Below are 24,156 nucleotides of genomic sequence, written 5' to 3'. Positions count from 1 at the left end.
CACATTCCAAGGCCTAGGCCTGGTTTTTAAAGCTGTGTGAAAAGCCAACAGATAATCTCTGTTTGTAATCTCTTCCATAAGGCAGAGGCTACAGCAGACAAAGCCCTTCTTCGGGTTCCACCACTAGAAAGGCCAGCGGGATCTGCAGCATGCCCAATCCGTTGGATCTGATAAAATGGGTAGAAATCTCTTTACAGGTAGGAAAAATAATTCATTTTTTAAATGGGGTATCTTATTTTGCAGCAAATTAATTTTAATTACTTGTATTTAATTAATTTTTTATCCCAGTCCTTTCATTTTTTGTGGGTGTCTCCTGCTCAATATGTGCATATGTGTGTATAAGCATAGTTCAGGCGAGGTGATTACAATTTGAAGCAATGCAAACTCATTATATTATAGCTTATTAATAATGGTCTGAGGGGCTTGAATTGTGAATTCAACAATTCAACAAGGTAACAACAAATGATGTTCCGTTCTGTTTTTGTATTCTGTTTTTAATGAGTCCTTCCTGTGGATTGATCTGGCTCTATTTGATTTACCTATTGATCTTGTTAGATGGGTATTTTAATCTCCTGAATTCAATCTTGATATCTTTATCAAGTGTGTAAGAACAAATATAGTTGAAATATAGAGCCTGGTTACACTTACTCGATTTGCTGATAACTTTTTAGTAGACGTTGGAAGTATATAGACATGCATATCAATCTGTAGGTTTCCTGTACAACAGAGTTTATGTATTCATTATACGATTTTACCATGATGTTAACGAAGTGATCGTGTTCTGTAGATAGTTGAGGGTTTATTAAGAATTAATGGAATTTAATGAAAGATTCTTTTCCATTGTTCTAGGTGAAGAATATATGAAAAACTGGTATTTTAAGAAATTCTAATTTGAAGACTGCAAGTAATCTGTTTTGTTTAGGGAGAACATGAGGCAAGGGTATTGACATTTAAATGAGCTTATTGTTATCATTCCTTCCTCACATGTTACAAGAATAAATGGGAGTGTATAAATCTGCCAAATGGAAACATGTTCAATAGCACATACGTAGTCAGGCTATCAAAAGTCAGTTTTTTGATTGTTCTGATGCATAGCATTACAGCAATACCTCCCAGTAAGAAAAAAATGGGTGACCAGTTAAATGAACTAAATTAAAAAGCAAAAAAGAAACCCAATGTAAGTTTTAGCCATAAGCTGAACTTGCTCTTAAATAAGTATTTTTTTAAAAAAAATATAACTTGTTTTAAAAGATGGTCCTTACACAGGAGATTAAAAAGAAGAGCCATCTATACTACAGCCATTAATACAGTAATATAGTTGGCAGTATGCTTAAAAAAAACACCAAACACCAAACTTAGATACTAGTGGGGGAAGGAGAAAACCTCATTGAAAGTGACTGTCAGCAAAAACACATCTGCAATGTTATAATTGTAGAGTTAAATTGGGGGGGGGGAGAATCATCAAGATTTTAAAATTTGGCTCCTTGTGAAAGAAAACAAAAAGAGTGACTAGATATAAGTCTGCTAACTGACATCAAACTTAAAGGCTGGAGAAAAGTGACAAATCAACTGGGAAAACTGGTGATAAGGCCAGTAAGATTATTACTCACCAACTTCAAACTGAAGCACTAATTAGAGACAATATGCAACCAAGACAGAAGAATTAGAGAAATGTACTTGACAAACATTCTAATTAAAGGTTAGTATATTTCTGATAAAGTTGGAAAGAACAAATCTTCTCAAATTGTCTAAACAACATTTAAGTAATCTTTCTTTCCAACTATAGTGGTTTCTCCATCTGGAAAGGCTTTTGCTTTCATTGCTCCTCAGTGATCACAATGAAATAGTGAAAAAGACACTAAGCTCAAAATAGCAAATAAAACAATAAACCCTTGCCATTGCAAAAGAAATACCAGTAAGCATCAGACTGTTCGTCTTTCCGACACTCTTATTTTTTCAATACAAGCAAAAATATTAAAAATTCACTAACAATCTACATTAAACCATTGCTTACAGATATGCCTCATTCTACAACCTTTCACTCAGTGACCATTTGAGTTACTTTAGTGCTGAACAAACGGTGATAACAAGCAATCATTTGAGTTCCAGCCATCCCAACACTTCCATGGTCACATGATTTGAGTGCTTGGCAACTGACTTGCAATTACAACTGGTTGCAATGGCCCATGATCACATAATTACCACTTGTGACCTTCCCTGCTTGCTTTCCCAGAAAGTTAATGGGGAAGCTGGTAGGAAAGTTTGCAATTCTCTGGAGTAAATGTCCCCCATTCATGGCCTCTCCTCCAGTCCCTCTGAGCTTGCACTACACCAGCCACTCAGATATCTTACAATTTCCTGCCAGCATTCCCATTGACTTTGATTGTGGAAAACCGGAAGGAAGTTGCCTTGCCTAATGACCATGGAATTCAGTTAACAATGGGAATTGGAAATGCAGGGATTGCCTTTACAACCTCATTGCATAACAATGAAAATTTCAGTCCCAATTGATTCCATAAGTTGAGAACTACCTATATTATTTCAATCAACCATGAACTTACACTTAATAGAAACAACTGTTAGAACAACCCCTTTACTAGCAAAGCAAGAAAGAGGGAAGTTAACAAATACAAGCATCATCATCCTCACACATTCCAACAGCACACCATTCAGAACATTTAAAGGAAGGGAGGGGGTTCCAAGTAAAAGCAAACCTGACGAAGATTTTTGATAATAAGAATTATTGTGAACAGAGGTCTATCAGCTTAACTGCACATCTGTATATTTCAACTTAATGCAACATATTTTAGGACATGTTTCCAAAGTCATGGTAACTTCCTTCCAGGTTTATTGGCAGAACAGAAACTATCTACTTTATAGAGTTTCAATAAATATGGGAGAGAACACAAGTTTGACATAAAAATCCATGTGGACTGAAACAGAACTACCTAGCCATTTCATTTTTCTAGTACAAAGAATTAAATATTAACTGAAAAGTATTATTTTTTAACAGATTTCTATCATAAACATATATTTAGAAGAGGCAATCTACCTCAGACAAAGTATTTTCTTAATGTTTTTTTACAATAGATTTGAAGGAACAAACTGAAATAATGCATATTTTTTAGCATTACAAAATCATTTCTTACCCCAGCTGAATCAAACACATTCCCTCACCTTCCATCTTTTCTATTCCACATACCTGCAGTCTGGTATTCATTTCCAAGAAATAGAAATTTTTTTTTGAATCCACAAGGAATTCCACTGTTCCCGCTGATGAGTATTTTACAGCTCTGGCAAGAGCTACAGCCTGTTCTCCCATAGCTTTACGTGTTCCAGGATCCAAGAAGGTGCTATGTATACAAAAAAAAGGGGGGGGGAGCTTTTAGAAATTGAAATATGAAAGAAAAAAGGTAAAATAATAATTATGCTTGCTTAACATACATTCACAGTTCTATAGACTGTTTGCTGATTGCCCAGTATATATTTCCTCCAAGGAACAGGTGCTTTCGGTCCCATACACAAAAGTAGATAACCGCCCCCCTCGCCACTTTTTTCTTTTTACAGAAAAAGAGGTTTGCTCATTTTTAAAACTACAGGAAATGAGGCCAGGAAAAGCACGCCATGGAATTTTTTTTCCAGCAGCCTCTGATTAAAATTTGATATTTCCAAGATGGACTAGTCCAGGAAAATTGAAGCAAAAAAGCAAATGGTTGAAATATTGCTATTTCTGAAGAAATGAGCAAAATGTTCAGCCAGTCATTGTATTCTGATTTTCTTTTTACAAACATACAATTCTTTATAGACCATGGTTTCCTTTTTATTTTATTGAGAGTTTTCACACAGATAAAAGACAAGTATAGAAATATATAAAGAAATAAGAAAAACGGGGGAAAAACAGAAAACAATGCAATTACAGAAAGAAGATAATGAAATAAGCTATTTCTGTTGTTCTTATAGCAGTTACAATCATCTCAGTTGTACTTCTGCAGTGATCCCTCCTCCTGTTTAAACATTACAATAGTTCCTTCAGGCCCCTATTCAATCTTTTTTCAATCATCAGATCCAGAAATCACCATTTCATTTTTTCCCTATTTTTAACAAAAAGGTTTCCAGTCATTTATAAAAAATACTTATTGTTTTCTCCCTGACCAAACAGGTCAGGTTTGCCACTTTGCTAATTCTGCCATCTTCACAATCCATTCCTCAGTTGTGGGTATTTCTCCATCTTTATGCATACAATAACAATGATGCAGTTACCAAATATAAAATCAGTCTTCCATAAATCTTTTCTAACTGACTATTCAAAAGCTCCACTAAAAAAAGTTTGGGTGTCACCTAATATTAATCTTCAAAATTCTTTGTATCACTTTTTTTTTTGCTTTTTCACAAGTCCACCATGCATTTCCATCATGGACCAGACATAACTTTATACATCTCACATAATTTTTGGTGTCATATAACAATGGTACATCATTTTATAAAAAGTATCTCTTAAATTATAATAATATGTGAATTTTAGTCGTTTGATCCATTTGTCTCCTACTGAACCATCTGTATATTGTAACCAAAATTCTTATTTTATCATGCAGTTTTTAACTTATTTATGTTGTTTCAAATTTAACACAAGAGTATAATTTTTCCAACCACATTTTCTTCATTCGTACACAATTCATTTTCAAATTCCATCTTATATTGTTCAATTCCCCTTAACTTTTTTATCTATATTAAATCTGTCTCTTAAGCACGAAAAACTAAAACCCTCTGCAGTTGTTGACTTCATCTTAAGTTGTCTACCTTCCTGTATAATTAACCCTTGATATGTTGACCATTTCTCTTTGCCTGCTGTTTCTTTTCTATAAAATACTTCCTTTGCCGAGATCACAGTACTGGCACTTTAGTTTCTATACTATTACGTCTTATTGTCTGTATTTCTATATACAATTTTGTATATTTATTTAGCATATGGCTGGTCACACACAGAATTAAAAGCACTTCATATTTACAAGTTAGAACAGTTAAAACAATTTTTAATTTTGTATAATTTCAACCTTTAGCCATACTCAGTTGTTCTACTTGCCGTCTGTGAGCCACACAGAGTTTTAGGAAATTAAGCACCATATTAGCCTTGGTGGAGCAGTGGGCTAATGCCTCCTTAAGTAACACCAGCCACCTGCAATTAGTGCAGGTTCGCGTCCCACCAGGCTCAAGGTTGACTCAGCCTTCCATCCTTCCGAGGTAGGTAAAATGAGGACCCAGATTGTTGGGGGCAATTAAGCTGACTTTGAAATAATGCTGCTTGGGGTGTGTGTGAAAGCCCTAATAAGCAGGCATATACATAGAATGAAGGCTACTGCTAAGCTTGTAAGCCGCCCTGAGTCTTCGGAGAAGGGCGGGATATAAATGGAATTAAAATAAATAAAAAATAAATATGTTTAATAAATTACTGTTGTTGTTGTTCCCATTTAGTACAAATCATACCTTTACAGTCTGGGTTTGGGGGGAAAATATTTAAACTATAAAACTCTGGTGATCTGCTACAATTTGAATCTTGCTCCAATCTCTTTGTAGACACCATTTTTTCAATTTGTAGAAAAGCAACAGTGGCCTATTCAGAGCATTACAAGTTCTTTAGCAGTTTTTTTCAGCTGTTTTTTCATGACACTGCTTTTGTACCATTGAATTTCCATCAACAAATGTTTTCACTATAATATTTACCCTGTAAAATGGCCTTTTTTCATTACGGAATATAGACATTTAGTCTACTTGCTTTTCATACTTATAAATGAGTAATGCATTATAGAATGTTTCAGGAAAAAAATCCGAAATGAAAGCCCAAAGCTTCAAACTGAATTGCCATTTCAACTTTAGACTACAACGCTGCATCTGACATCCAATGACAGTAACAGCTTGCATTTTAAATTATTGTCTCAACTTTACTCCAAAACTGAAAGTTTTAATTTTCTATTTTTCTTACTTTGATTCATCTGTTTACTCAGCATGGTTCCTCCTCATTCCACCCTGAGCACAGCTGTTCTTCTGCCTTAGAGTACAGTTGTGAAGCCCTCTTGGGACTCACTCTCAAGACTGCTCCCCAGCCTGCAAGTCTCCTCACTACAGGACACTAAATATATCATCTTCCAGAGGCCAAAGGCATATCAGCTCAGAAAAATATATACCCTGGCAATGTCTTTTCATTGTATTCTGATAGTACTTCAAAACACTCGAAGTTTTTACTTACCTTTACAAATGTTCACATTTATCTACCAAACCATGTGTAAGACATATGAACTAGTACAGATATGTAGATTTGTTTTCATTTAAAAAGTGCAATATCATAATTTGTTTCTATTCTCATCTACCCCTATTCAATGCAAGGACCAAACAAGTATGTTACTGTGTTTCTTATATTAGTATGGTAAATCAAAGCAAGATAATTATCTGAACAGCAAGAGAATCAAAGAATAAACTGTGCAACAGAAGGTACTTCCTGTGTTCAAAATGGTTTTAAAATCTGTGTTTATTAAGCTTCTATAAAGGAGCCAGGCAACATACAGGAATAAAGATAAATAAAGTCAGTGTGCCTGCTCATCAACTTAGAAAATAAAATACACTAGGGGAAGAAAGAAAAATAGAGAAGGGACATAGCAGTTGGATAAATAAAAGGAGTATTATTTCAAAAGGATCTGCAACATTCATAACATTCTTGTTTTCCTAAAACATCACTACTGCATATTCAACCTTTACCTTAAAGCAGTAAAACAAATCATATCTTAGTGCAGTGGTCCCCAATCTTTATGATTTGGCGGCCTGGCAAGAGGGAGAGAATAACTGGTCTGCCACTTACGCAAGTCGAGCTGTGCAAGTGTGTGCCCCGGTCAGCTACTCGCATGGCCCAGTTCCAAACAGACTATGGCCCAGTAGTGGGCAGCAGCCCAGTGTTTGAGGACCCCTGTCTTAGTGGACAATGTACAGAGAATGGATTTGTGACATATTCACCTCCTTCTTCATTAGAATGTGCAAGCCTACATCCAGAGAAACTTTTATGAGCATACACACAAGGGCAATTCTGCCATGCATCAGCAGTTTTCTGAATCATGATTTCTTTCCATTTCTGAAAGAACTGCTTCTGGAAGGAAGTAGTCTATTGCTGAGTGGAAGTAAACATGATGGTTTGGGCCAAAAGAGAATATAGTGTGTGAACTATGAAATGTATGTAAAAACCAGGAATCTCTCTGGTTTATTACTCTACCAGATTGCAATTCAATTGGGAGATCTAATAAGGCACTAAGTTTTTATTCATCCCAGCAGTGAAGCCTTTATGAAATACAGCATCTATATAATACTATGGAAAAATCATATAGGGATGTATTTATTTTCTGAAATTATCTGCTACTATTTATAATTAAAAGAACTCTAGCATTTGAAAAGCTAAAATATAATACTGTTATTCTCAAGGAATCAGAATCAATAAAGAAATCTCTCATAAAAAGATTTTCAGGCAACAAAGCATTATCACCAAATAATATTGAAACCACTAAAATATAGTAGTTTACTCTTAATTTTTTTTCAAGCTCACGAAAGGACTTAAGATTAGCAAAAAGTTCAGTGATCCTTAATTTCTTTTAACACTAAACTATACAATTCGGTATTAGCATTTTATTAAAGTTTCTTTATGCTCATAAAGAATACACTGCACTCACCTTGGTGCCTCTTCAATAACTTTCTGGTTTCTTCTCTGAATTGAACATTCCCTTTCATTCAGCCATAATACATTGCCATGTTTGTCAGCCAATACCTAATAAGAACTCAGGGTTAATGGTTTAAAAAAATTACATTCATTCTTTACTTCAAGTAGTTTGTTTCAATGAAAATATTTCATCAATGGTACTACAAAGCATTTATCTGAATTAATAATCTACAGTATCTGTTCCTGTTCTATTCAAATAAGGAAAAGAATAAGTGTTACACTTCTATTCTGTTTAGATTTTTTTTCTCCATTAAAAGAGTACTGTAAAAAGTAGGAAATATGCTAGAAGAAGGTTGAGGAGTTTGACCCAGAAAAAGTCTGAATAGGCTCTAGCATCTTGCTGAGTCAGTTCACAGTGGTAGAAAACTAGGCTTGGCCATCCAGAGAAAGGTGGGAATAAATGATAATGAACACTACATCATGATGAAATAGGTGCCCCTTTTGTACATGTGTGGTGATATCACACACAGTTTTGTTTACCATCCTCACTGATGAAAAGCCTGAAGAGTTGGTTTCCAAACGTTTTGTTACCAGGCTAGGTAACGTCTTCAGCAGAATTTAGGGGATGTCAGTGTTGGGATCTTCTGCTTATCTTTCAGACTGTTTTGTGACACTACTCACAAGACCTACTGATTACATGAAGCCCTTATAAGCAGAAGATCCCAACACAAATATTCACAGGTTTATCTTCAGGATGAAAAATCATTCCTACTAATTTAATATGCAAGGACAATACAAGAAAAAATAAAACTCAGCAAAACCTAGATAACAACCCCACACAGAAAGCCGAAAGAGAAAAACACAAACCTGAATTTCTATGTGGCGAGGATTATCAATAAATTTTTCTATTAATAACCGTTCATCACCAAAACTTGAAGCAGCTTCTTGAGATGAAAACCTGAAACCTTCCCTTTATGATAAAGCAAAGAAATCTAGTTAGAAATATGGACAATATATTATTTCTGCTTAATAAAAGTCTAAGAATCCCTGCATGTACAAATAGCTTTGAATTAAAAGGTTTCAACTGCTGAAAGTACAATAATGGGTACATTTTCATTTTATAGGTATAAATGCCATGATTCATAAGTATTACAAAAGAAAGCCAGTTATAACATATTAAAACTCAAAAAACACTGCAGGTGGTACTACCTACTCATCTTTGACTGATTCTGAAAGAAACTAGGCAGTGTTGGCCCTGTCAATACTTGAGCAAGAAATTACAAGGAAAATTGACAGGCTAAAGTCAAAAACATTCTAAAACAAGGCAACAGCTAAGCACTTTACCAATAGTGTTCAGGTGAAATTATAATGAAGTCATCTGTATCCAGTGGCATCTTCAGGATGGGAGCATTAAAACCAATAAGATGGCAGACAGTTTGTTACAATAGAAGCTTCATCCTGTGTGTATATGTGTTGCTGTCATACACATATTCAAAGGGTGTAGCTCTTGCATTCCAATTCTGCATCTTGCCAATTTCCTGCAGACATCATCCTTAGTTCAATATATAAATGTCACTGATCACTGGAATACTCAAAACTGCAGACCTACATTTGCACAATAATGCAAGAAATTGTTTTTTTTGTTTCTTGCATTAAACTACGAAAAGAATTTGTGAATGATAATGACTGTGAAAAAACATTCTACAAAGTCAATTCCGGAAAGGCAATACAAATCCCAACATGAGTCATTCTCTTAAGAATGCTAACAAGCAACACAACTTTTCATGAAGGAAAAATGTTGACTGTTCATGACTTGTATGTAACTGCAGGTTTGGAAAGATATATGATATAACCAAAGCTGTTAATAACAAAATAATTTACAATACCTTTCAAGAGCTAACTAAACAATGAGAAACTTTGATCACATTTTGTGGCTGCAAGAATACATTCTTTCTCTGCTGTAGCACTATCTCATAGAACACTGTTTTCCCTCTCCTGCAGAAGAACCTCAAGACCTTCCTATGTAATCAGGCTTGGGGATCCAGGGAACTAGAGATATGCTCAGAGGGCTTCATTGTTGAGGTGGCCATTTTTATCCTCTCTTTGTCATGGTTCTGACAGACAGAGATGAATAAAGGAGAGCTCCAAGACTTGAAAATTCCTCAAAGAACATGTTTATTGGTTACAAAGTATCGGCACGATCAAAAGTGAAACCAAGTCTGAAATTCCCACTAAAATTTCCCAGTTACAGAGTATAATTCATTTATTTTATTGGATTTGTATACCACCCTATTCCCGTAGGACTCAGGGCGGTTTACAGGGCAGTTAAAACCATGAATACAAAAAATTAAAAACAAATAAAACAATTAAATTAAATTCAAGCCCCAAGAGTAAATCTAAAACCCAGTTAAATTAACAACCCCACAGTCTGGACCAAACAGATCGAAGAGCCAAGTTTTCAGGTCCCGGCGAAATGAGCGATGGTCGGGGGCAGTCCTACGTTCTGTGGGTAGTTGGTTCCATACGGCAGGTGCACCCACAGAGAACGCCCTTCCCCTGGGAATAACCCGCCGGCATTCATTAACCGGCCGGCATTCATTAACCGGCGGTACCCTGAGAAGGCCCTCCCTGCGGGGGCGCACAGGACAATGGGAAGATGATGCCGGCAGCAGGTGTTCCCTTAGATAGTCCGGACCCAAGCCATTTAGGGCTTTATGGGTCATTACCAGCACCTTGAATCTCACCCGGAGGGCAACCGGAAGCCAATGCAGCTCACGGAGAAGAGGTGTTACACGGGAGTATCGGGAAGCTACCATCAAAACTCGCGCGGCTGAATTCTGCACCAGTTGAAGCCTTCGGGTGGTCCTCAAGGGCAGCCCCATGTAGAGGGCATTGCAGTAGTCTAACCGGGAGGTCACGAGCACATGAGTGACTGTACATAGAGCATCTCGGTCCAGATAGGGACGCAACTGGCGCACCAAGCGAATCTGGGCAAAAGCCCCCCTGGTCACGGCTCCTATATGATCTTCCAAACTGAGCCGTGAATCCAGGAGCTGCTGAGAGGTCTAATAGGACTAGATCATTCACCAGTTCCACCCACAAAACTATACCATCACTACCTTCCCCAATACATTCATTTGGTGGCCTTTCTAATACAACACCCAGTCCCTGATCACGGGACCAGCAGATGACCTCGGTTCCCAAAGGACAGATTATCATGAGTAGTGAAACACCTGGGCAAACTCCCCTCCCTCCGTCCTATGTGACAACCTAGAATGAAGAGAAAGATGGCTACAGCCAGGCTCATTGTAGAGCTGACAGTTCCCCCTCCCCAAAGGAAAGAATCTCCTGTAGGGGAAACAAAAGCCCATTAGGTATTTCCTTCAGGCTTCTGAGGATGTGTGTTGTAAAATTTCTGTATTAACCATTCTGCTTTCACATCTATACATTTCACCCACGTAACTTCTGACAGTGGATAGTCTTTCCACTGAACGAGGTATTGTAACTTCCCCTTGTACAACCTAGAATTAAGAATTCGTTTTAGTTTCTCAAATGGAGCTTAGCATTCTAGGGACCATGGCAAAGCCTGACAAAGCCGGGCTTTCCCCCCTTCTTTCCCTGTTTTCAGTAAGTTGTTTATTGGCATGGCTCTTTGTGAAAGAGGGCATAAATTGGCGGTAAAAGTTAGCAAACTCCAGAAATCTTTGAAGTTGTTTACGGGTGCGAGGGGTTTGTCATTTCAATACAGCTTTCACTTTTGCAGGATCCATTTCTATTCCCTCATTTGAAATTTGGTACCCTAGATAGTCAAGGCATCTCTGGTGAAACTCACATTTAGATAGCTTTGTGTACAGTTTAGCCCTCAGTAGGTTCCTCAGCACTTCGCGGACCAATTTAATGTGCTCTTCCATAGTCTCAGTGTAAATGAGAATGTCATCAAGATAAACTAAAACCTCTTTGTACGAATGATCATGGACCACCTGGTTGATTAACTGCACAATTACAGCAGGGCCTTCTTGTAGTCCAAAAGGCATCACTATAAATTGGAAACTTCCCAGGTTGGATCAACCTGGACTTTGGCCGAGCCCCTGCCAGTGATGCCTTCTCAATGGCTGAAGCAGCTGCTTATGCTCCAACAGCCGGAGTTCCATTGTGGCCAGCAATGGCTCCTTTCAACTGTAGAAATGAGTTTGTTGATGAATGATCCCTTTTATCCCTCAGATGCCATAATTTAACTTTGTGTGCTTGAGGATATGAATAAAATTGGTATGTACAAAATACTGATTGGAAATCCCCTTAAAATATGCAGAATCCTGGTGTTGGCAAAATAACTGTTTTTTCTTATTGTTAATTTCAGATAATCAGCAATCATTAAGAGGATGATTGCTTTTCGCAATAATGTTACTGAAGATATTGAAAATAGCAACCAGGCTTGTAAGAATTCTGAAGAAGAACATGGTTAAACACCCTCCTCAGTTGACCTGCAAACTGATATGAGGTTGTGAGGAAGATATTAGTGGCTCCTCCCAACATACACACCACTACATCCTATCAACACCATCAACTCATGAGTCCTCTCTCCAAAAGTATAGTCAAATCCTGTTTTAGTCACTGAAAATGTTTGAAAGTCAGCAGTTATTTTCTATTGGCAAAACTAATTGGTCTGTGTTGGTGGGTAAAGAAAATCTTGTAAACAATTTATCAGCTAACACCATTAAAGGATTTGTTTATTTACATATCCAACACCTTTCTATCACACTGCAATCAAAAATGACTTTCAATAGCTTACATAGACTAAAAATAGAAATAATTTACTACAAATACATTTAAAATAATGGGAGGAGCACAACAAATATTAGCAACAAAAACAACTGTCAGAAAAAAGACTAAAAATAAAATTTAAAAAGGATGGCATCATATATACAATCAGGGGAAAGGTTTATGAAACCATTCCATTTTCAAATTTCCCCAAAAAAAATCAGCAAGGAGGCAGCTAGCCTGAGTTCAATCAAAGGGCTGTTCCATGGCATCAGTGCTGCTACAAAACAGCTGTGCCATCTTGCTTTGGGCTCCCAAGCTTCAGGAAAATATGGGATTAATGTAACTAATTTATTAATAAAAATATGGAATAGTAGTTGAATCATATGGACAGAAAAAACATATACACAAAAGTCCTGTATAAGAAAAGTGTTAAGGTATACCAAGCCCATGTTAGCACTTTAGCTGTTCTGCAGGACCATTTCATCTTGCCCATAGTCATACTGATTGGAAAAATGGGACTTCTAGTTCATCCTCCTTAGAATGGAGTACCACAGACCATAATTGGATTTTCATTGCTTAATGATGTGGCTATTTATGATCTTTCTTGTTGCTGTTACTAAGCAAGTCATGTGTTTGTTAAGCAAATCCAGCTTCCTCCATTGACTTTACTTGCTGGAAACCCCTTGAAAACATCATAAATAGTAATCATATGACTCCAGAATGCTGCAACCATTGTAAATACATGCCGGCTGCCAAGTACCCAAAGTTTGATCACATGATCACACTAATTATTGACTGGTCCTAAGTAACTTTTTCAGTACTGACATAATTTTGAAGCATCATTAAATGAATGGTCATCAGTGGAGCACTACATGCAATAGACTGCCTAGAGAATAAGAGCAAAAACTTGTTCATTTGCTGCTTAACTGCTAGTTTATAATAGTTTATGAGAACTGTAAAAAGAAAGAATGGCTTAGCTGGATTTGAAAACAGAAGTAGTCATCAAAACTGATTTCTGGACAACATCTCACCTGGCTTCTTCATCACTCCATGCAACTCTCATGCCTTTTCCACCACCACCTGCCGAAGCCTTGATCATCACAGGGTAGCCTAGCAGCAGGGAACAATTAGACAGAAATTTAAATTTTGATCATACATTTATGACAACTGACCACATGTTCAATGACAAGGTCAATAACAAGCTTATTAAAAAGCTTTCTGCTGGGAAGAGGAATTTAAGCTGCATTATCTGTACAGTACAGTGGTTTTAATGACAGCAATCTCCTGAATTTAAGCTGATCAGGTTGAATTAGCAATAAAACCTAGCATTTTAATAAATATCTAAAACATTTGTCTTTTCATCAAAAGATCCTCAAACAAGCAAAACCATTTTTTAAAAGAAATTGGAATTTCAACTTAACATGACAGGAAGACCTGCAGAAGAAAAATGGTATGCTAAATTCATGACAGTTTCATTCGTCCAATCCAAGCACCAAGATATTAAATATGAAGCAGTCAAGATAGACCACTCTGAGAAAGGTTATCCACATTTTAAACAAAACTGTGGGAAACAACCAATATTCGGATAATAGAGAAATCAATAAAGAAGTCTTCAGTTTTAGAATAAACTTTGTATACACGTAGTCCTCGAGTCACAGCCATTCATTTAGGAACCATTGGAAGTTGCAATGGCACCAAAGAAAATGACTTACAACAGGTAAAAGGTAAAGGTAAAGGTTCCCCCGCACATCCGTGCTAGTCGTTTCCGACTCTAGGGGCTGGTGCTCATCTCCGTTTCAAAGCCGAAGAGCCATCGCTTGTCCGAGGACGTCTCCGTGGTCATTTGGCCGGCATGACTAGATGCCAAAGGCACACGGAGCGCTGTTACCTTCCCACCGTAGTGGTCCCTATTTTTCTACTTGCATTTTTACGTGCTTTCGAACTGCTAGGTTGGCAGAAGCTGGGACGAGTAACAGGTACCCAGACTCATAACCATCACAGAATCCCCACGGTCAAAATGATCAAAATTCAGGCACTTGGCAACTGTCATATATTTACAATGGTTGAAAGCACCCTGATATCACGTGATCACCATTTCTAGCCTTCCCAACCAGCTTCCAACAAGAAAAGTCAATGGGGGAAGCCAGATTCACTCAATGATCATGTGATTCACTTAACAATTGCAGTGATACACTTAACAACTGTAGCAGAAAAGGTCATAAAATCAGATGTGGCTTACTTAACAATCACTTTGCTTAGTAATGGAAATTCTGTGTCATAAATTCAAGGACCACCTGTACTTGTACTTCATTCAGGTAACATATTCTCTTCTCTTTACTTATGTAGCTGATGCCTACCACATAAAGAATGACCTTTATCTGATCTTTTTTATTAAATATATTTTTACTCAATTTATGTTCTTAAAAGGAGTCGAAGGAAAAGGAGTTGGCAAGCATTTCATCTCACAAGAAATATTATCTATTAAAGAAGATATGAAACAGAACGATAAGATTATAACCATATAGATCATATAGGAGCCGTGACCAGGGGGGCTTTTGCCCAGGTTCGCCTGGTGCGCCAGTTGCGACCCTACCTGGACCGAGATGCCCTACACACAGTCACTCATGCGCTCGTGACCTCCCATTTAGACTACTGCAATGCTCTCTACATGGGGCTGCCCTTGAGGACCACCCGGAGGCTTCAGCTGGTGCAGAATGCGGCCGCGCGAGTCGTGATGGGGGTCTCCCGATACTCCCATGTAACACCTCTACTCCGCGAGCTGCATTGGCTTCCGGTTGCCCTTCGGGTGAGATTCAAGATGCTGGTGATGACCTATAAAGCCCTAAATGGCGAGGGTCCTGGATATTTGAGGGAACACCTGCTGCCAGCATCAAGCTCCCTTCGTCCAGTGCGCTCCCACAGGGAGGGTCTTCTCAGGGTGCCGCCGGTTAAAGATTGCCGGCGGATAACACCCAGGGGTAGGGCCTTCTCAGTGGGCGCGCCTGCCCTTTGGAACCAGCTGCCCGCGGAGCTTAGGACTGCCCCCGACCTCCGTTCATTCCGCCGGGACCTGAAGACCTGGCTCTTCGAGCTCTCTGGCCCAGGCTGAGAATTTTTTAATTTTAATTTTAACTGGGTTTTTATTTTTTCTCAGGGTTTCATTTAATCTTTTTTAATTTGTTTTAACTTTTGTATTGATTTTCTTTTAAATATCCTGTAAACCGCCCTGAGTCCTTCGGGAAAGGGTGGTATATAAATCTAAATAAATAAATAAATAAATAAATAAATAAATAAATAAATAAACAAACAAACAAACAAACAAACAAACAAACAAACAAACAAACAAACATACTGTGAGAGTGTCATATATGATGGAAATTCTCTGGGTTCTTTTATTTTTACCTGTATTGATTATCATTGCTGAAATATCATTAGATGAAGAGTTGAGAAATTGTCTCTCTTTTTTTGGCTAATTTTATTTCAACTAATTAAATTGTTGGCACAAAGTTAGACACAGTTTAAAATTTGACAGCAGTACACAATTTTGAATACAGATTTTTATGTGATTTGGTTACTAAACTTCATCTTTTTATCTTGCTCTATGTCAACTTAATTTTCATATAAAAATGATTCTTACATACACATTGCTGTATAGAATTTTTGTGCCACTCCTATATGGTAAATTGCTTCAACTCAGTATCATCTGAGGATTTTTAGTATGAGTTTTTCATTTTTATGAGGTTTAGATTTAGAATTTAACTTGGACATTCCAAATTATATTGTGGTTCTGACTTCCTGGACAATTTCATTCGGTACTGTAGGAAATATTTGCTATTATTTCAAAACCTTCTCCCTACCAAAACTGGGAGACATTTCTGACATCAATGGTGCCCTAGAAATGTAAGAAATCTCTCTAGACTGTATTAATCAATCAAGAATCAATTAATACCTATCAGACTGGGATATGGTATGTCCTCTAGAATCTTTGAATTGAGAACTTCAAAATTTATCATATGTGTATTGCAGACATGTCAAACTCATGACGTCACACGATGTCACGCGATATCACATGAACTTTTTTCCCATTTCCGGCAATGGGGTGGGCGCGGTTTCCTTGTGACGCATCTAGCCCGCGGGCCGGCAGTTTGACACCCCTGGTGTATTGGGTAGAAAATTGAATTGACTGATCTAGAGATTATTTTTTACATGACTTCATATTGGATTACTATTTTTATGAAATAAATGAAAAAGCACCAAACTTTGGTGTTACATCTTTACTCAATTCCTTTGCGTATCAATCTTGCATGAAGCTCTGATCATTGGCAATATTATACCAACTTTTTTCCCCAGAATTAATATCTCATTTCAATAAAACTAAAACTGGCAAAAAGAAGCCTGCACATTTTCTATTCTGAAAAGAGATATTAGGAAGGTGGGCTTAATCGCTAAATCAAGGGTCCCCATGGCCTAGTACCAGCCCATGGCCCACGAGAAGCAGGTGCATATGCTTGCTGCTTGTACAAATAAAGCTGCATGTGCATGCTCACCCGGCACTCATGCAGAACCAGTACCTCTCCCCCACTCCCCCGCCAGTTCACAAAGCCAGAAAGTTTTGGGAATGCTGCTCTAAATAATTTCATTTGCTGAATAGACCTAGACATGCAGCACTATTTTTAATCTCCCCATAGAGTCTGGCTTTCGCTTATGCCCTGTATTTTGTAAAATTGAAAAAAGTATTCAGAGAAACAGGAGAAGAACAAAGGGAACCTGCCTAAAAATATCAAAGCAAAAGGTTCAGCTTATTCAAGGAGATAATAAATAACAATAATGGGGCTGATTATATTGATTTTACTTGAAATTCGGTACACATGTGATTGTAGCCTTCGCTGTTCTCCTCCTATTTCCATTTTTCCAAAAACTGCTTTTTGTACCTAGAAATTTAGCTTTGTTTTAGAAGAGAATTTCTCATTAAAACATTCCTTATGTGCAAGGTCACAAAGTTAGTCAACTATGTCTTATATTTCAAAATAGCCATAAGACTCCCTAAGTTCTACATTTCTCAGTCTGGGATAGGGGAAAAGGGATAGGGACAGGCACAGGCACAGGGATACAAGAATTAGAATTAGAATTAGAATTAGAATTGTTGGAAGGAACCTTGGAGGTCTTCTAATCCAACCTCCTTATACCATTTCAAACAAATGGTTGTCCAACGATGGAGCACTCACAACTTCTGAAGACAAGCCATTCTATTGATTAATTCTTCTCAGTCAGGAAATTCTCCTTATTTCTAGGTTGGATCTCTTGTAATTTTCATAAGTTGTCCATTTTCATACAGGTTACTTAGACTAAGAAATAACAACTGGCCAAAGATTTCTGAATATCTATGAAATGCATGTTATCTTGCTTCGTCTCTCTCTAAGACACTGTCACGTAATATTGGCCAAGATAAAATAGAAGATTAAATTTAACTAGATTTATAGTCTCCATGCCACCTTAGCAGGTGGCAGCATCTAGTCAACTTTGTCTTATTTCATAAGCTAAGCAGGATGAGCTCTGGTTAGTACTTGGACATCCAGAGCAAGATAGAATACTGCCAACAAAACTGCATGAATGCTGTCACCAGCAGTCAATCCTCGTTTGAAAGAATGGTTACTTCTTACATCTCAACCACTTCAAAATGTCAGTGATTTTTTAAAAAAATCTATTCTATAAAAATGAAATTGTCAAAATATAGACAATGATCCAGAGAAGTAGTTTAGGTTCTTCTGATTCAGTAACTGACTTCAAAAGATTCTGCTGACACTCCCTCTATATTTCAAAACATGTTTTAAACTCCACTCAATCTGAATAAGAATTTGTTTTATAAAACAAGAGGGTCCTATTATTTTAAAAAGTCAAATGTGGAGGTACAGTGAACATAAATTCCATCCTTACTTGTTGCTCACCAAAGCCTATATTTTATCACAGATCAATGTCATCCTGTTTACAACATAAATTGCTAAAATGCTATATAAATATAGAACTAAGTTTTAAGGTGCAAAGAATGCCTTCCAGTTCTTATAGCAATAGAGAATTTGAAAACCAAAATAATTAAATAATTTAGTCAAGAGCATCTTCTGAAAAGCATGTTCATCTCTTACAGTCCCCATGTTAAAAAAACCCGATAACTTACCAATTTCCCTTGCAATTCGGACAGCTTCATCTGCATCCTGTAAAAGCAGGAAATTGGACCCACCATTAATCCCATCAGCACTGTTCAATGTCTCTAGGGCAATCATATATTACACTGCCTTCTTCAATACATTTAATGTTTGATTTTACAACCTTCTGACCCACTTCATTCACAGAAATATAAAATTAATTCCAGTAAAATGTAAATTTTACCTTGTCACTGCATTACACAGCCCTTAAGCAATAAAGAATGACTTAGTGAAACACAAAACAAAAAGCAACAGGGCTCCCGAAGGATTACTCAAATTGCTCAAATTATTGAATTTAGAAGGTTTCACTAAGAAGCAAAGATCAGAACATTAGGATCTGTCAGCAGCCAGTTAATACCCTTTTTGTTTGCTTTTTTAGTTTTTTCCTATCTTCTAAGGTACCCGTGTATCATGTTGGCCTAGATATAGTCAGCAGGGGGAGTTGATTCTCTATTGTTTGGCTAAGCTTCAGCATCAACACAAGTATTAGATTTACAGAAAACTTCAAATATAATGTTGCATAAATTGGGTGAAGGGGTGGGGGTGGGGGTCAGGATGAAGGTTAATAATTCAAAAAGTAATCCTAACTTTAAATGAAACCTTGACTCACAAACATTAATAGCATTTGGCATTTTAACAACAGAATACAAACTGTTGTATCTACTTACTTTTATTTTAGAATTAAGATTCTAAATACGACACATGGGTGGAGAAAGTAACAAAACAAGATGGAAATATAGCTCAAATAATGGTTAAAAGTGTACCATCCCAATCCCCAGCAGTTCAAACAAATCTTGAACTACTATCTTGATTAAATCTACAAGATCTTCTCAGACTACATCAATGCAGATTTCTGACACGGAACTGTTCAAAAATAGCAAACAAAACTATTCCTCTTACTGAAATAAAAAATAGGGTAAGTGTGAGTAGATTTATGCTTGGTAGGCATGTGTTTCATTCCATTCTAAAATTCAAAGCAAATTGGTGAGCTCACAATTCTTATGTTAAGAGTTCACTCTTGTTTTTAAAAGATAAATCAAACCCAAAGTCTTCCTACTGCTGGTTTAGTATACTATATATTCAGAATACTCCAACTAATCTATAGGACTGAATCTGTAGGGACTGACCTTTGGACATTAAAATGAAAACTGATATTTTAAAAGTTGGGTGTTTTTTTTAATCCAACAGACATTCTTCTTGCCTCAAAGAAAGAGGGGATGGAGGATTCTTGTTAACCAAGCATTAAAACAAAATCTTTTTACTACCTACCAAGAGTGTGATGAAGATTAAGGAAGCTGCTACAGGAAGTAGTTAGAAAATTTAATTTCCTTTTATTAACTATTCTTTTCTGCATATCAGTGCCTGTTAAGTTCAAAGCAGCCCTGAAACCTGTATCAGCTTTAAATGTGCGGGTATCTCTGTGTGTATCTGTTTAATTCAAATAGGCACATCTGTTAATGAGATTTTACAAACAAAAAATGCTTTAAACCAAACAGAAATCCACCCCAAAAAGCAGGAAAGAATAAAATCAAGATTTACTGTTACACCTTGTTGCTTTCCCTGCAGCCCCGGCAGGCACCAAGTTCTAGCTTAGAGGGACTTTTAAAAATGCATGAAAAGGGTCATTTAAGAATGTTAGTGATTTCCACACATTGAGTCTGAAGGTTCTTTGTTCCTGCCTGTGACAGTTATGTGAGAATACTTCCCCTTAATAGCCTCTCTGTCAGGAAGTGTTAAACCTGCCAAATACAGACAATTAGAGCCTCTTGAATAAAATGCAGGAAGAGTAAAGACTGACGAAGAGCCTGATTACTATAGAGCCAAGGAGGAAACTTCCACATTTTTTTCTCCATAAAAAAAACATGCATAGCTTTATTAAAAGAATTTTAAAGTTCAAGCAACCTAGTTCTTCCTCTCTCTTTTAGTTACCTCACCTGTAAACCAGGAATAACTGCTTCAGACTTCAAGCTCATAAGAAGTCAACTAGTTACTGTATGCCATTTACATTTCAAAGCAGTACTAAAATTACTTTATTACTCCTTTTATTACTAGTGTTAAACTATAATTTGCAGCCTTCAAAAATAAAGGCTATTTCACCATCCTACCAGCCTACTGTTCGTGAAAAAAATTAAAATAATAAATGTTCTTCCTCTAGTCAAAAGCTCATAGCTGCATCGAATCTACTTGCTTCTATTTAAAAGCCAGCCAGTTTACTTCTGAAAAGAGAAAGAACCAAAAGAAAAAGTTAAGAAATCTTCCTTTACTATTTTCCCAGCATTTTTCTCTCCATGTTTTTTTCTTCTAAACATTCCCAATCATTGGGATGTTAAGCTTCTATTTATATAGCCTGTCTATAAAACTAATCCAGTAAGAATCTTAAGAAGCAGAAATCTGAACTTAAGCCTGGGTACATGTTCTGGAAATCAAAAGGAAAAATCTTTTCCATTTCTAAATTCTTTTGCTCTAAGAATTAACACTGGAAAAGATTTTTTTTCCTTCCCAAGCTTCATTGCCATACAGGGTCTGGATTTCTATGTTATGCTTATATGGAGGAAAAAGTAGTTACATCTTTTCTATCTTCCCCCCATGCTGCAATCCTAGACCATCTCCTTACCCAGACCTGACTTAGAGTTCAAATTTAATATTGGTGCTAATAGCTTACTGCTTGGAGGAGGGAGGTTTCATAGGGAATAAGTAGCAGAGGGAGAGCAACTAACTCTCTAGTTTGTTATTCCTCTGAAGATTATCACATTCCTTTGCCAAAAGGCAAAAGCTTAGGAAAATTAACATTTTTCTAATTTTAATTGGCATATAGGTGGGGATCCTTAAAGAGGTGTTTATCAATTGATCTCCTTCCCTTGACACACAAGCATCACTACATGCTGGATGGATACATCCAATAAGGTTCTATGGACCACCTATAGAAAGAGAGGAGACAAGATTTAATACCCCAAATTATTCTCTACTTTTGAAAACTTAAATGAAATGACTATAAGTGGTGTCCTGTAAATATAGGCATTTGCACGTTTTGTTCAGTTGAAGGGGAAAATATTTTATACATTCTCAAAGAAAGGCAGGACTAGAGATGTCAGGATTCTGAAGCAAAAATCAGTGTGTGTGTGTGTGTGTGTGTGTGTGTGTGCGTGTGTGTAAAATCCACTCTAGAGAATAATAACAACAACAGTAATAATAGTAATAATAGTACTAGAAGAGTTGGAAGGGACCTTGGAGGTCTTCTAGTCCAACCCCCTGCTCAGGCAGGAAACCCTGTACCATTTCAGACCAACGGTTGTCCAGTCTCTTCTTAAAAACTTCCAGTGTTGGAGCATTCACAACTTCTGGAGGCAGGTTGTTCCACTCATTAATTGTTCTAACTGTCAGGAAATTTCTCCTTAGCTCTAGGTTGCCTCTCTCCTTGATTAGTTTCCATCCATTGCTTCTTGTCCTGCCTTCAGGTACTTTGGAGAATAGCTTGACTCCTTCTTCTTTGTGGCAACCCCTGAGATATTGGAATACTGCTATCATGTCACCCCTCACCCTTCTCTTCGTTAAACTACACATACTCAATTCCAGCAATCATTCTTTATATGTTTTAGCCTCCAGTCCCCTAACATCTTTGTTCTTCTTCTCTGTATTCTTTCAAGAGTCTCAATATCTTTTTACATCGTGGTGACCACACCTGGATGCAGTATTCCAAGTGTGGCCTTACCAAGGCATTATAAAGTGGTATTAACACTCCACGTGATCTTGATTCTATCCCTCTGTTAATGCAGCCTAGGACTGTGCTGGCTTTTTTGGCAGCTGCAGCACACTGCTGGCTCATATTTAAGTGACTGTCCACTAGGACTCTGAGATCCCTCTCACAGTTTGTACTATTGAGCAAGGTGCCACCTATTCTGAACCTGTGCATTTGGTTTTTCTTGCCTAAATGTGGAACCTTACTTTTTTCACTATTGAATTTCATTTTGTTAGATAGCGCCCAATGTTCAAGTCTGTCAGGTTCCGTCTGTATCTTAAGCCTGTGGTGGAGGAATAGTGACAGATAAACGTACATTTCTACAGAAGCCTATATGAAAGTAAAAACAATCTAAGAGTCCTATAGTTTCTTTAAGACCCATTAATATATATATACTTGTACATGACTTCCATAACCAAGGCCTTATTTCAGTTGCATAATTTGTTCAAGTTATTTTAATGTCTATATATTTTGTTGTTAGTTGCGAAGTCGTGTCCGACCCATCACGACCCCATGGACACCATTCCTCCAGGCCTTCCTGTCCTCTACCATCTTCTGAAGTCCATTTAGGCTCACACCTACTGCTTAAATGACTCCAGCCAGCCACCTCATTCTCTGTTGTTCCCTTCTTCTCTATATGTTGTTGTTAGTTGAGAAGTCATTAGGTGACCAAAGTATTTGAGTTTCAAGTTCAGGATCTGGCCTTCTAAAGAGCAGTCAGGGTTGATCTCCTCTAGGACTGACCGGTTTGATCGCCTTGCAGTCCAAGGGACTTGCAGGAGTCTTCTCCAGCACCATAATTCAAAGGCCTCAATTCTTTGGCGCTCAGCCTTTCTTATGGTCCAACTTTCACAGCCATACATTGCAACTGGGAAGACCATAGCCTTGACTATATGGACTTTTGTTGGCAGGGTGATATCTCTGTTTTTTAGTGTGCTGTCTAGATTTGCCATGGCTTACCTCCCCAGGAGCAAGCGTCTTTTAATTTCTTGGCTGCAGTCCCCATCTGCAGTGATCTTGGAGCCCAGGAAAATAAAATCTGTCACTACCTCCATTTCTTCACCATCTATTTGCCAGGAATTGAGAGGGCCGGATGTCATGATCTTGGTTTTCTTAATGTTAAGTTTCAACCCAACTTTTGCACTCTCCTTCTTCACCCACAACAAGAGGCTCTTTAGTTCCTGTTCACTTTCTGCCATTAGAGTGGTATCATCTGCATATCTTAGGTTGTTGATATTTCTCCCAGCAATCTTAATTCCAACTTTTGATTCATCTAGCCCTGCCTTTCTCATGATGTGCTTTGCATATAAATTAAACAGGCAGAGCGACAGTATACAGCCTTGCCGGACTCTTTTCCCAATTTTGAACCAATCAGTGGTTCAATGTCCATATATAACATAGCATAATATTTAGCATGTACAGAACATCTTTCAAATGTTATGCTTCATATATTTTTTAACTCTGTACTACAGTCTTGGTGAATAGGACAGTATTATTCCCAAAGATGTCCTAATCTAAACAGCAAGATCAAACAAAATTGCAAAGTTTATTTCATCGTTGAAATTGGCCCGTTTGCACGTTTGTATACAACATCCCTGGCCAATTTTATGCAAATATGTGTCCTATAGCTACAGAATTGATCCATTTTAATATCTAGCAATGGCTGTCATGGGAACTAGTTTGGATTGAAGGCCAAAGGTAGGGAAAAAATAAATAACTATTGTATTATTTACAGCTATCTACACTCTCTCTCCATAAAACAAAAATTA

The 24,156-nt window shown here is 37.3% G+C and overlaps 1 protein-coding gene across 1 annotated transcript in view; it reads right to left on the bottom strand.

Moving 5' to 3' along the window:
* The window catches only part of PCCA (propionyl-CoA carboxylase subunit alpha), a gene marked incomplete at its 5' end in the record, with an annotated part of 233,369 nt that overhangs the window by 140,689 nt on the left and 68,524 nt on the right, over positions 1 to 24,156 (bottom strand). Inside the window, 5 exons of the mRNA XM_081326398.1 lie at positions 3,203 to 3,353; positions 7,704 to 7,798; positions 8,558 to 8,660; positions 13,483 to 13,561; positions 18,624 to 18,660. Of these exons, the coding sequence (XP_081182524.1) occupies positions 3,203 to 3,353; positions 7,704 to 7,798; positions 8,558 to 8,660; positions 13,483 to 13,561; positions 18,624 to 18,660 (465 nt within the window). The remainder of the gene's footprint in view (positions 1 to 3,202; positions 3,354 to 7,703; positions 7,799 to 8,557; positions 8,661 to 13,482; positions 13,562 to 18,623; positions 18,661 to 24,156) is intronic.

Source organism: Vipera berus (genome assembly GCF_964194415.1).
Source record: "Vipera berus genome assembly, chromosome: 4".
NCBI classification, from domain to species: domain Eukaryota; kingdom Metazoa; phylum Chordata; class Lepidosauria; order Squamata; family Viperidae; genus Vipera; species Vipera berus.
The sequence above is the reverse complement of the archived record's forward strand: the minus strand, read 5'-3'. Positions and strand labels throughout refer to the sequence as shown.